General features: G+C 34.5%; 1 protein-coding gene across 1 annotated transcript in view; it reads right to left on the bottom strand.

The window, feature by feature from the left end:
- Positions 1–15,285, bottom strand: part of LOC108737228 (semaphorin-2A-like) — a 542,905-nt gene that overhangs the window by 69,865 nt on the left and 457,755 nt on the right. The window contains exon 4 of the mRNA XM_025973300.1: positions 7,340–7,402. Coding sequence (XP_025829085.1) covers positions 7,340–7,402 — 63 coding nt within the window. The remainder of the gene's footprint in view (positions 1–7,339; positions 7,403–15,285) is intronic.

Here is a 15,285-nt window from a genome sequence, read left to right as displayed (position 1 = left end):
GCTTGTCCTGGTCCAAGTTTTTCTATGGTTTTCATGGATCGCTCAGGCACATGTTGGAGTAGTAATAATATTCCACAGATAATCTTTCCCTTCCCTTCTGTCTTCACTTGGTCTATCTCGCCCTTCTTACACCAATCAGCCCCCACCCATTACAACTATTTCTAAAAGGAGCATGAACAACGGCTTGCACCTTACCCGCCGTCGTTATTCAAAGTATTAGTTGATGGGAATGAAATACTCAACAGCTTAAATATTTATTAATTTAGTCTTTAATTGAAAATGACACTTTCAGTGTCTACACCCGTTTTGAGGTTTTAGTGTTGTATTTAGTTCAGTACTCTATACCCCAATATGATTTTCTTGCAATAGTAGTCATGCTTTATTTTTTTACTTATAATTATTTATTTACCAAAAACAAATTTGCTTGATGAAAATTAAACAATTAGGCAGCAAATGTTTTAGAATGTTATAACTTTAAGTTAAAACATTTTTGAGTAGACTTATGCACTGAATTAAAAATCATGAATTTAATCGTCGTCTTCATGAGGTGTAAGAAGAGCAAGAAATTATGAATTGAGAAAGCGGCAATGATAATACATTTTTTTTTTCCCATCTAACTGAACTGGCAAAGAAGCTTTGCTGTTGGTTTTTTGTTATCAAAACGAAAACGAAATTGCAAATTTACCGACTGAGCGTCATTTAATCCGCGTCGATCTGAAAATGGAAACCTTTCACTAAAAGAAATTCGACGGGATTTAGTTTAGTTGTTAACTTTTAATCAACGGGGACTGAAAGACGTGTCGACTGGCTGATTTTTTTAGAGGATTTAGCCTCTGCCAAAAGCTGTGGAAGTGCATTTTGTGGAGAACAGAATATTTCGTGAGCACCTGATGAGATTACAGACCTCTCTTTTTTGTCGCTTCGTCAGAACAAACTTACCATTAAAACCTTAGATTTATGTTTGCATGTAGTATGCATTCGTGTATGTAACTACATTTATTGCAGTTTGAATGGCTGTATAACAGAACAGCTAGTTCAGACTTTCGTAATGGGTTGAAAATTTAACATCGCAATTTTATTACTGCTGAATTGCATGGTTAGCTGAAAAAGGCGAAATTACATATTCATGCCACCTTTCATAAGGGCCATGAGAATTAATTTTCTATTCAGCGAATTTCGTTAGATTTACAGTTACTGCGAAAACGTGAATGTAGCAATCACGAACATCATTTTCGGAACAAAAAAAAAAGGGAAACGAGAATATAACGAATTAAAGTCCGAAAACAGTAAAAAATTCAACAATTAAAAAATACGACATCATTTCGTTATTTTTTATGGTAATATATGTGTACCTACGTAGCCTCTGGAGGGTTTTCGAACAGTACAGCCCCGATGCAACATCTCTCATTTCATATTTGATTTGTTGAATCGAATGTAGTAACAAGGTTTGTTCAAATTTTTAAAGTGACTAATTTCTATGTCTCGTTTGACAAAAACCTTTTAACAGTACTACGTTATTCATCATGAGAATATTCGTAATTATCGTAGGAGATATGTGAATTGAGCGTTCCATCTCTATTCAGACCTGCACTCAAGAAGACGAGAGGTAGACGTAAATGTGTTTGAAAAGCTTCAAAAATAATAACAGATCAAAACCGCAAAAGTCGCTGCGACAAGAGCGTCTGCGTCTCAATGTTGCTAATTTTTGTTAGTTGTCAAACACAAATCATAATTAGCTTCTTGTGGGCGGGTCAGATCGGATGTGCATTGCCTTACTCCACAACGCTTTGACCACATTCTCCAAGCCCCTCAAAACAAAACTTTTGTGTTTCATTCCCACCAGCCACTAATGCTGGTGGGCGGACAGTTCCTCAGGACTACACTGGAAGGTTGGACGAAAGACCTCTCAGCCTTCTTTCAGGAATCGTGGGAATGGGTGGGTGGTAATTAAGGCGAGAAAGATGAGACGGACGAATTCAAAACAGAAGAAAATGAAAGATTACCTGTGGAATATTACTGCCCCAGCATTTGCCAAGGAAACCACAGAAAATCATGGACCAAGACAGGCGGATCCGGAATCGAACCGGTGTCCTACCGAATGCTAAGCAATGGTCTAAATCTTTAGGTCATAATGTTCGGTCCTAGTCCCTTTGCAGTCTAGTCATATGGGAACTAACTAACCAAGTGTTTCTGTGAATGTTCAGATAAATGCTGAGGCAGTTATATTTCACAAATTAATAATCTTTCAATATTTTAACTTCAGATTTTTGACCTTCACCATTCCACCCCGTCAAAAACATTCTTAGTGCCCTAGTTAGATTCCTACTCCGATGGACCCTATAATCCACAATTTCCATTTTTCACTTCCACCTCTTGCACCTCCACCTAACTTGTTTATTAGTCTAAAAGTATTTTCTTCACATTTGTTTCTCTTTTTGACGGGGCCCCATCAACTGCACAATTACTATGTCTTTATCTCTTCCATCTCGTCAATTGCTAATAAAAATTATAGCACGTATCCAGTTGATATAGCTAAACCGGAAATTTATGTAAAATCACGCATTTATTAGCCATAAAAACTGAAAGCAGTTTCAAATTGGAATTATTGTGCCGTCTGAAAGAGTAATTAATTAATTATTGAAACTGTGGAGAGTTATGTTTCGTAAAATTTTGTCCAATTCGGACCATTGAAATAGGAAGCTTAAAACTGCGAGTTGAGGTAGGTATCATTGACGATATTACCTACTGTTTTGTTGGTGCGGCTCGATCCGCCGATCGAGATTTCAAAGAGGTCTGTAATATTTCACAGCAGATTTTGACACAAATTTAATTAATATGTGCGCAAACTGCATACCCTCTTCNGGAAGCTTAAAACTGCGAGTTGAGGTAGGTATCATTGACGATATTACCTACTGTTTTGTTGGTGCGGCTCGATCCGCCGATCGAGATTTCAAAGAGGTCTGTAATATTTCACAGCAGATTTTGACACAAATTTAATTAATATGTGCGCAAACTGCATACCCTCTTCAGTAGGGAACCTAAATGGAATATTTCGCCGTAAATTAGACAAGCGGCGGATTCATATCTACGCAAAATTCTAGTTAAATCGATTATGAATTCTCGCGAGACCGCTTTAAAAGCTCGCCAGCAAAATTCCTCTGACCAATGAACAAGTACATAATATCATATTAAAATGCATGCATACACTTTGTCCTTCACATTTACACATCAATTAGTTCGTAATCGACAAAGGAAATCATTTAAACAATTTAATCGTGAACAGGGTTTATCCGTCGTTCCAAAAATCCATTAGTCTACATGGTTTATAATTAATAGCCGTCTGTTTTAGATCCATTGAATTTTATAATATTAACGATCGATGTTTCAAATATATTTTTGGAAATGGAATTGTAAGATATATTTTTTGTTTACATATTATGTTTCTTGACATCATTTTGATTTACTTGTGGTTTAAAGATTTGGAAGATATAATGCTATTTGATATCAAGAACGCCGTAATTGTGAATATTTATCTGAATAGAACATTACTGAACTTCAATTATCTAATATGGTAAGTACAAAGAAATCACCTCTGTGCTGGCGAACGTTTAAACCAGAAATTCGAAAAATATTATTAGAAGTGTATACAGCCTATTCGGTTTCTTTTGGAAGCTGTTGTCACCAGGATCGAATGTATACGATAATATACCAGTAGATGCAAAGGTTCAATACAATTGAACATAAAACGAATACAAATTCGTATAGCCTTGGGAATCTGTACATTATCACGGGCATAACCCATATACAATCATGAACATTGCAGCAGCGGTGATGCTCTTTGTAACGACGACGAAAAACACCGATCGATAACATCGGCACTTTGTCGACGTGATGCTTACGTTCGTAGATTCCCGAACGACACATATATGACAGCGTAACAAAAGAAATTCGAGAACTTTCTAGAAAAATTAGAAATTATCAAGAAAATCCAATGTGTTCAGCTTTCACGAATGTGTAAATATTGAATCAGGATAGGGAATGAAGGTGAGTATTCAAACCAGACTTTGGAATAACGTGACGGTGATGGTACTATGAAGCTGATAATTAAAGTAAATGGGTTAGCAAAACTACAGTAAAATTATTAAAAGATTACTTTTTCGTCATCGATATAATTTGTACAAATCAATTTAAAAATGATAATAGTACACCGAACTCATCCGTAATATAGAAAATTTCTATACACTTATAAAAGAGTTTATTCTTACTAACCGTTCAACCATAGCCAAAACTACTCCATCGGTTTAGATGAAATTTTGACAGCAAATATAGGGCGCATCAAGAACGGATTTTACGAAAAACGCATTTCAAACAGTTGAAAAAGAAAAATAAAAATTCAAAAAAATCCAATTAAAGTGAGATGTTATTTGAAAAATAACCAAATTCTAAGAACGACGTATGGTTCTTCGATTTTTCATCTGAGTCGTAGTTCTTAAGTATAGCTATTTTATTGTTTCTCACAGGCGGTACGAAAAAAGAACATGCAGTTTTTCGATGATGTATGTAAATATTTGTCAGTCAAGAAGCGTTTCTTCAACAGTGCTTCGGGGAATGCTGGGATTCATTGAAAATCACTGGAAGATTCTGGGAAACATCAATTTTAATCCATAACAGATACACACTTAGCAAAATTTTCAAGGTGCAATCAGTCATTATCATAGTTTTATGTAAAGAAATCAATAAATATTACAACACTCATTGATAAAATAAATATGTATATATTATAAGCAATTAATTTAGTTTTCAATTAGTAGTTTTTTTAGTATCTTTAATTTCAAATACGGCCCCGTTTGGTTTCTAGTTTTCGATAATAAATAAAAATGGTACGTGATTGTGTTTACATTTAGTTTACCTTGAAAATGAACGGACTTTAGATAAGGTCCTTTTTCTTATATAACTAGAGAAAATTCCCCAAATCTGGCATCATTGGGAAGGATCAGTAACTTGCAATTTGCTTTGAAAAAGCGTAATGGAATTGTTTTTTGTAATAACATCTTTAAACGGAAATTATATTCCACAGATTTTACATTTTGCTTTTTAATTTGCCAATGTTTGTCGAGATTTATTCAGGATATGAAATACGAATTTTTGGATGGATGTTTTAAGAGGGAGTACGACTGACTGATAAATGACGACGTCGACGTTAACCGTCAAGACTCTAAGCGGCCCAAATGGCTTGGGTCAATTCTATGAATATTAAAAACTAAACGAGACGTTTAATTCAATGGGACTTGTCAGACAAACAGTTGATAAATGTGTTTTAAAAGGTTTTCCGCCGCTTCTAAAATCTTCAGTGTGTCGAGAGATGAAGTCACTGGAAAACAACGATTGAAAAATGATTTGTTATCCTTGACCTCATATTAAATACATATAGGGCTTATGAAAATATGAACTGTTCCATAAAATTTTAGTTAATTAAAACAGCATACGTTTGTGTTCAATATAATGTTTGTGATGTAATGTTGTTTAGCAGATTGTTCAAGTATAGAAATCCCACTTATAGCTAGTAGATTTTGGAAAGAGAAATTTTATGATTTTTTCTAAATAGTAACACTACCTAAGAAGAGGGGCGCGGATAGGTGCGAGACATTTCGAAGAATTAGCTTAACTTCCCATGCGTCAAAAATCTTAACTAGAATTGTACAGAGGAGGATGGAAAAAAGGGCGGAAGAACTATTAGGGGAAGATCAATTTGGGTTTAGAAGAAATAGAGGAACGCGGGAGGCCATTCTAGCTTTACGGGTAACAATAGAGAAAACGATAGAAAAATGAAAGTGTGCGTACATAGGATTTGTAGATTTAGAGAAAGCTTTTGACAATGTTAAATGGGACAAGATGTTAAATATACTTAAAAATACAGGGATGAGTTACAAAGATAGAAATGTGATACTTAGTTTGTATAAAGAGCAACAGGCAATTATAGAGCTAGGGATGCATCGTAGAGAAGTAAATATTAGGAAGGGAGTCAGACAGGGATGCACACTACCACCGCTACTTTTTAATCTATACATCGAAGACGCCATCAACATCATTAAAGACGGTACAATTGTAGGGATAGATATACAGGGGCTAAAGATTAGTATGCCTAGATTTGCAGATGATATACAGTATTAGCATCTAGCAAGGAGGACCTAGAGATAGCTTTAAATAAAATGGAAGCGGTACTGACATATCAATACTGTATCAAAATAAATAAAAGTAAAACTAAAATACTGGTATGCAAGGGAAGAAAAAGTAGGGAAAGGGCGAATATAAAGACAGGAGACGAAAAATTAGAAGAAGTGGCTGATTTTAGATACCTAGGAAGTCAGATAAGTCAGGATGGAAGGAGTAATAAGGATATAAAGCAGAGGATAGCGCAGGGTCGTGTCGCCTTTAATAAAAAGAAGTCACTTCTATGCTCGCGAACGGTTAATTTAGAAATTCGAAAAAGGTTGTTAAAGGTGTATGTTTGGAGCACGGCATTGTACGAGTGCGAAACATGGACAGTGGACGCGGCGGAAAAGAAAAGGTTAGAAGCGTTCAAAATGTGGTGTTATAGGCGGTTGATAAGGATATCGTGGGTAGAAAAGGTTAGAAATGAAGAGGTATTGGAAAGAATAGGAGAACAGAGGACTGTAATGAAGTCAATAAAAAATAGGCGAGATAGGTTGGTAGGACACCTTCTTAGGCACGAAGGTGTACTCAGAGACATATTAGAGGCAGAAACAGGAGTTAGAAGGGGTAGAGGTAGACCTAGATTAGATTACTGTTCGCAAATAGTTAAGGATGTGGGCTGTTTTAGGGAAATGCAAAGTTTAGCTCAGGATAGGAAAGAGTGGAGGTACGTGTCCAACCAGTACGATGGATTCGAAAACGAGTACATTATTAATAAATAAAGTCTTTTACTGAGTAATTGATCTAAAAATAATACAATTTCTCAATCTAATATTTATGTGTCTGTATCTCTAAAACGGATAAACTGATTTCATGGGAGCTTGTAGACATAATGAAGAGGTTTCCAGGAGTAATTTAGACTACTTTTTGCCCGTCCGTCTGTTTGTATGAGCTAATCTTGGAAACGGCTGAATCGATTTCGATGAGACTTTACAAAAGAGAAAAGGAGGTTACTATATTTACGGGTGCTTGTACTAGAAGCAAAAATTTGGTATCTTCCACTAATACATCACTCGGTACTCACTATAAATAATCGCTACTACTTAGCACAGTAGTAAAGGGAATGGGGTTCGATATACATAAAACTAAGTGGATGACCATTCTCGTAATGGTGTGATGCACTTACCTCTGATTTGCCCTTGGACACGCAGTTGGCCACGTTACTCGGCTCCAACGTCAGGGAGTCTCTCTGAAACAAAACAAAAAAGTACATTATCGTAATTAAGACCGTCCATCTGATTCTTAAGGAAAGGGCAGACAGATTAGAGCAACTTTGGATCGTTGTAAAGAATTTGGAATACGACAAATCTGTAATCTATATTTTCAAATAATCAACAAGAACATTCTTGAGGTCCACACGACTAACTTCCCAGTATAAAACATTAAATAAATATTTATCAGGAAATTCCCAAGTCAATGCGCAGTCACTCATCGCGCAACAACTCTTGTGCTTTCTACTCTTTATTAGATATTTATGCCTTTGCGACCTATTCCCTGACTGTTACTTCTATATCTGTGTAGACTTCTAGGTTTAAACAAAAAACGACTTGGCAGAACGTTATGAGATCTTTTCTAGATCATATCATTGTTAACACGTTGGGGTTATGGAGTATAGCAAGCCTCCTTGGACCCCAACGCTTTGCGATCCTCCTCTACGTCATTGACTCGTGCATCATATAATTACCTGAATTTCAAATCGATTCCCATACTAATCACAACATGAATACAAAGACACCTTTTTAGTAAAATAAGGACAGCATTTATTCTGTAGCAAATTACGTTGTTTTATTTTTTTAATGCTTAATATGCTGTAGTGCTCGTTGAATAGTTAATCGTACGTTATGATGATTTGTGCGTGATGCCGTGTATTTTATCACGATAAGAAAATATCAGAAATGGGTATCAAACGAAACTGTAAATCACAGCTTTTGCATTGCCGAGCGGAGAGCCTTGTCGTGCATGCATGTAAAATGGTAGTCGACGAAACTATCGGAAAATATATGGCCGTGAAAAAGCTGCTTCCATGCTAATAATGATTAATGAGCGTTCGCGGAGGAAAACGAGCCTAAAGAGGGGGTAAGTAGCACGTCAAATGGGGAGAAGGAGTAAGTACGATGAGATACAGTGGCGTCGACCTTTTTGGGCCAACAAGATGAATAGATAAAATATTGGTTTCCCTTAAGCTAAGATCTATTCTCTTAACGCGGGTGAAATTAATTGTTTTCTTGAAGCTGTACCATGAATAGTGAATAATTGAACCGAGTTGCACCTGATTATGTATATTATAGTCAGTACCGGATATAAGTTTCGAGTGCGTGCTAGGCTAAGTATACAGTACTTATTATAAAATTATTATAATAAAATACCTATGGGGCTTTTGAAATTGTCACTTGTATGTCGGCAACCCAACATACATAGCGGCAAAGAAGACCAGGTTTCTAGACGGTATATACAGAATCATTCTAGAACACGGTCAGCCTTTACTGATTGAGACGAGATCGAATAGTTAGTACGAAAACCAATTCGAGGCGATACAAAGCGAAAAAGTAACAACGTGTTCATATAGTGGTGAACTGATAACTGCTTAATAATAGAAGTGTTAATTAGACAGCAAATAATTAAGAGAAGGTGATAATATATTACGTTACGCTGCGAGGTTGGGGTTTCACACAATTATATTTTATAATTAATAGTTGGTGGGCGGACAGTTTCTCCAACCTGCACTATAAAGCCGGTGGGTAGCATGGAAGCCCTTTTCAGCCCCCTTACAGTAATTGTGGGGATGAGTGGGCGGTGGTTGGAGACAGAACGATGAAACTGGTGAAATAAAGACAGAAGAGGAGTCGCATATTACTACCTCGGCATTTTCGTAATTGGTCCAAGGAAGCCACAGGCCTCAAATAAAAGAAATCTTTAACATTGATTCACAATCGATCAAAAAATCGCGCAATATAAAAATAAAATAAAAACAAATACAGTCCAATTGAGAACCTCTTCTTTTAAAGTTGGTTGAAAACAATTATGCATTAAATTCTCCCTTTTAATTAAAAGAATGTATTCCTTATATTATAATGAATTATAGATTTGTATTATGCTTTTGTAGGTACATTTAGTAACCAATTGTAAGGAATTAATATAGGTCTGTTTTGTATTCGGTGCAAACAAACTTCATTGAACTGTATCATTGAAGTTTATCAGTTTATGCCTCTAGATTCGTACTATAAACCTCTTTTATTTGATTTAATGACCGAATGAATGCTTAAAAAGGTAATTCCATTTTGTATCGACGCCACTGGCTGGTCTTTATCGACCTTTGCGCTCGTTAATTTTTTAGAAAAGAAAGCATGCAAAACGTCGGATCAATGAGAACTGTTTCGTTATCATAAGCTATCAAACCAACAACGAAATCTTGATCTTGCATCAGGTTTCAGTTACGGTAATTGGATCGCTCCCCGTCCAACCGTAACCCTCCTCTAACAACCACCGATGTTATGCCATGTTTTGACTAGTATGTAAAATATTGTGCATAATAACGCCGTAAATAATACACGCCATAAATACGAGGTCCATTTCAAAATTTAATCAACTTTTAATAAAATATACTTTTCGAAAAGGAGATCATTATCTACAATGTAGGTGGAACCATTTTCTATTTTCATAAATCTAAAATCTTTATTCAATAATCAGCTATTTTACTTTGAACTTGTATCTATCCGTTGATTTTTATTTATTTTACGATTACATTTTCCAGGGATTCGTTGGCCATTCGAATATATTACTATTAACTTTCATAATGATTCATTAAATGGTTTCATTTTTACTAATAGTTTTCTGTAATTACATACTAACGGGAATATAACATGAATATAACATTGACATAACATGAAGGATACCTCCGACTTCAAAGGACCCTTCCTTTCAGTCATTTGTCTCCTAAATGATAGATGATACCATGTATTCCATTTATTTCTTTTTACATATTTATTTAGCTCGTTTTGTTGCATATTTGCTACAAATCCTGCAAACAATTTTTTCGGTTCCATCATTTAGATATCTGTATATTTAGAATCACATTTTGCGTTTTAGAGATCTGGATGAGTACGTGAGGTTTTCAAAATATATAAATTAGTACGAAATACTTACGGATTTCAATTTTGTTCTCTTCATATAGAGGTTTTATCGTAATTTATATGAGGGTTTAATCTAAGAGGATTAACAAAGCATAATATGAAGTTAATAAGCTGCTAAAAGTAGCCAATAATAATAGGATTCAATTAAATTTAACAAATAAAACCCTAAAGCTCTAATTTGCGAGAGGGTGCCCTCAAATCTCAAGTGAGTCAAATTAGTTACAAAAAATAGCTACCATTTTTTCTCATTTAACGTATAGCAATTCGTTTATTTTAGTTAAGAGGGTTTTAATAAACTTGGGTTTTTGATGGGTGAGTCAGGAGAGTCCCCCCATGAATCAGGAGATGCTCAGGCACCCTGGGACCACCCTTTGAGATTTTTCTTCTTTATACTATGACTCCCTTTTTATTGTACTACTGTTTTCTTTAGTAGGCCGCTTCCCTCACGTGGATCGGTGCTTTTTGCGCGTTATCAAGTAAAAAACATTTATGATGCGAGTATTAAGCTGACGCAAGAAAAACAGATTTGGGTAGAAGCAGAAGAAATAAGCAAAAACATATCAAGCCAGATATAGCAGGATAAAATAACAGTCTTATAGCCTGCTAAGGCGATTATACAAGAGGATTGTGAGACAGAAATGCATTTAAAGAACTGTAAAGGAAAAAGAAATTGGAAATAACATAAAATAGTAATGTTTTACGATAAGATGTGACAAGATCTAATAAATGAAGAAAGAAAATGTGGACTATATGGTAAAAAAACAATAGATTTGTACATATGTCAACTTTGCTTGGCTTTGACTGTGCTTGAAAAATCAAGGAAGGTATGATGCATCAAAGACAAGATCTGATGGGATCGAAATCGTCTTTCACGTCTAACGATTTCGACAGAAAACTGACCAACATGAACTTTTTGTTTTGTTTGATTACGTGGTTACTAGGGTTTGTCGGTTTTTAAAAACCGGTTTCAAAAACCGTTTTTTTGGAGAAAATTATAAAATTCGAAAACCGGTTTTTTAGTAGAAAATATCGGTTTTCAATGTATGAATAACACTTAAAAATTAGAAAATGGCAAATGTAGCCAAATGTATCAGACTGATGAAAACACTGTTGCAAGCGGTTTGGTTCTTGGAATCATATCGGACCGATACAAACGGTGTGTTTTGTCTATTGAATGAATTAATTTAGATTTTATATCAGTTTGATAGTTTTTATTTAAAGGAACCGGAAGAAGTGACTTCCTCTACTCAAACTCTAAGAAAAGAGTTTTTGGCCCTAGAAGCCACAAATAAAAGGACAAAAAATTTAGGATTATTATATGAGGCTTTAAAAACGATTAAGCCTAGTTCGGTCGCAAGTGAGAGGGTATTTTCTATTTCGGGGAATTTTGTGAATAAACTAAGGACACGGCTAAATAGCAAATCGATAGACGTCCTCTGTTTTCTGAAATCATATTTCATTAAACAAAAAAATAAATAGAATATTTAAATTTGTATTAAAATTGCCCGGAATAGAAAATACTTGGTCCTTTGCTTAATTGTCTTTAAAACTAAAAATGATTTTAATAAGTATGTATGCATAAACTTTATTTACTCTTGTCTTTCGGCTTTGATTATAATTTACATTATATAATACACAGTTGTATATTTTCTAATTGTTTTTAATAAGTATCCATCTGTATCTAATAACATTGTTTTTTAAAAAAAAAGTATCTACGGTTATTATAAAAATATGAAAATATATTGTTTTTATTTATTCGAACCCTTTGCTGAATAACTCGTTTCACTATTATAAAAATATTTACATCCTTATATGTGAAAATTATGCATAAACAACGAATTATTGTTTTTAAAGTTATTTAATCCCAGTCAACTATTATTTCTTTGTTCTACTAAATTGCATAAAAAAATGTACTATCAATAAAATTAAACAGTAAATAATTTCAGGCAAAAACTGCTTTTAATCACTCTAAATTTTCTGTTAAAATTTTTTGTTCGAGTTACAGAATATTCGAGCAAAAAATATTTTTATAAAAATTAGAAACCGGTTAAAACCGGTTTTTTGGAAAAATTACTATTCGAAAACCGGTTTTCTAAAATGTCGGTTTTTGTATAAACCGTAGTGGTTACCATGTGATGGAAGCTACACCGTGTGTTTAGTTCGACAAGTCGGTATCTTTATGGACCTTGTGATACATTTTTAAATCCGATAAAATGTGTCAATTTTTTACAGATGGCGTTTGTAATGTAATGTTTGCAACATACATGGTCAAAAATTTTCAATTTGATTTTTCTTGAGTTCGATGGTAACTGTTAAATTAACAGTCAGACTCTATAATAATAATGGATGTAAATGACAAGTGCATTTTCCATTTTAATAATCTGTTTCAATAAACAGTTGCAATTTTTGATTTCGCGTAAGAATTGGAAGAGCCACCAGCGGATGGACGTAGTAATAATGGAATTTTGCGAGTCGAAAATGACAAATTTACACCCCATTGTGTAGGATGACAATATGAATAATTAGTTCGCAAACGACCTTTTGTGTATAAACAAATGTTGTGTTAGGGTCAGACATTCGTAAACAGCGACAGATGTAGTTTTTTGATAATAAAACTTAATAACCAATTATTAAAATTTCATCGCATTAATTGTGTAGCACCGCGTAAGCAGAAATTGTCAATGGATTAGTGTCTGTTGTAGTCATGCAATTTTGCGTTAATTAAAATTTGCCAATTTTGGTTTCCCGTTGTTTACAAATTGCACGGATGCTGCCGCGCCGTTACCGACGCTGCGGAATGCGGTGCAAAATCAAAAGGCATAAATTTTCCATGAAATGCGTACGTAAAATTAATAAACATGAAATGACTTGTCATGCCCGAATGAACATTCGAATAAATGCAGTGCGGGGTGTGTATGTTCGATTTAAAATACTGGAAAATGATAAAAAAGACCAAATTATAATCGATACTTGTTCACGTCGAAAGAAGCGATAATGCAATCAAAATACAATCTAAATCTTTACATATACAGGTCAGATAGAAATTTAACCGACCATAAGGGGATTCTATTACATACAATCATCAAAGGAAACGTCATCCTATGAAATATACGACGTGGTAGTGGCAGCTTGTGGATCATGGTCATACATTTGGGAGGTTAAATAAAACAAAAACCTTGTAATGTTCAGTAAAACCTAATTTTGTGATCAATTTTCCACCTTACTTACTGAGTCTGCTTACAGGAATTTATTTCTTCTATGGCGATCAATTACTTTGTTATTAAAATTAGAACAAAGAAGTTCATGGTATTCTGTCGAAACTGCCAGACGCGGATTCCGATTTCGATCTAGATAGGTTCGACAAAATACAGACCAAGTCTACCTGCTGCCTTGAGACAGCGTCTTATGAAATCCTACAAACGACGCGGTAAATGCCATCTGTAGTACAATGCTGCATTTGGTGGAATTCGATGTTCAAGAAGTCTATTTGGGATAATTGTCCAGAATTGGGGCTTTAAACCAAAATCGCTTTAAAAGTTTTTTCATCTATTTCCAGTCTTTGTACAGAATAGAATTAGATATTACAAGGTGGGGGAGACAGTTTTTTATGACTTCATAAATAAATAAATTTTTTTTCTGAATGATAATTTTTCAAAATTGCCCCAATTCTGGATAATTACCTGCATTGGTGATGTTATTGTTTGGTTAGGTAGATTTATGACAGATTGGAGTTTATCTATCTAATGCTTCTGCCCGCCGGAGTCGGGCTGATATTTTAGAATATTCTATTTAATGAAAGCATTTATATTTTTTATACATTTCCTAGTACAATATCGAAATTTCATACAATTCCTAGAATTTGGGCTCCAGACCAAAATAAAAAAAAATAATCATAAAAAACTGTCTCCCCCACCTTTTAATATTTGCTTCTATCATGTAAAATAACCAGAAATCGATAAAAAAAATTTCGGAGCGATTTTGGCATCTTTTTCTTATCTAGGACAAGAGAAGAAACATTTTTGTTTATGAAGTAATAAAAGACTCTCCCCCACCTTCTAATATCTAATTCTATTATGTAGAATGACCGGAAATCGATGAAAAAATTTTTGGAGCGATTTTGGTATGGAGCCCCAATTCTGGACAATTTCCCATTTGGTTTATGTGCAAGTATGCCACAACACAACCTTTTATCTAGAAAAAGTCTTCAGAAAATAATAACAGGGGTATTAAAAATAAGCACTTTTCTCATCACAACCGCAAATCCAATCACATAAGGACTATACGTAATTAGATTCTTTAAAGTATCGACTAATGTTTTTACCCCGGTTTATTGTTGTTTCTGTTACGTATAACTTTAGGTGGTATACGTCCCATCATTTAGATTGCTTTCATAATTTGAAACCCTTTTAAAGCTAAAAATTTTTATGTGTGTGTAAATGCTCCATTTTCAATGTGCTAAATTCTCTCGATCAATAATTTCCGATTGAAATCGATTTTGGAATGGGCTGTTGACATCATTGCTGCTATGATAGATATGACAACTTGTACTCTTACTGCAGTCATAAGATGACTGTAGGATCAATTTGAAAATCGGCCCACTACCGCACGCACAATCGAGAAGTTCAGATCCTGGAAATTGGGACGGTACGATATATCAAAATATTATGGAGGCGTTGGAGCTCGTGTTTTGATTAAGATAAACAAACAAGAATGTTCGTTATTGTTATCGCTTTAATTTATGAAAAACTGTCTGCCTTGTCTAAATGGACATAAGGGAAAGCTGCCATTGCGATGTGGTCCAAGAAAATTCTAATCTAATAAATACCACCACGCATCTTTCTATATCATATAATCTTATCCTATCTTATTATATTATTTGCTACGTTTTTACACCTACTTAATCGATGATCATGAAATTTTCTACACACATTGTCAGGAGTAC

The sequence above is a fragment of the Agrilus planipennis genome, unplaced genomic scaffold (genome assembly GCF_000699045.2).
Source record: "Agrilus planipennis isolate EAB-ADULT unplaced genomic scaffold, Apla_2.0 scaffold81, whole genome shotgun sequence".
Lineage (NCBI taxonomy): Eukaryota > Metazoa > Arthropoda > Insecta > Coleoptera > Buprestidae > Agrilus > Agrilus planipennis.
Note: the sequence above shows the minus strand (reverse complement) of the source record. Positions and strands in the feature narration are given on the sequence as shown.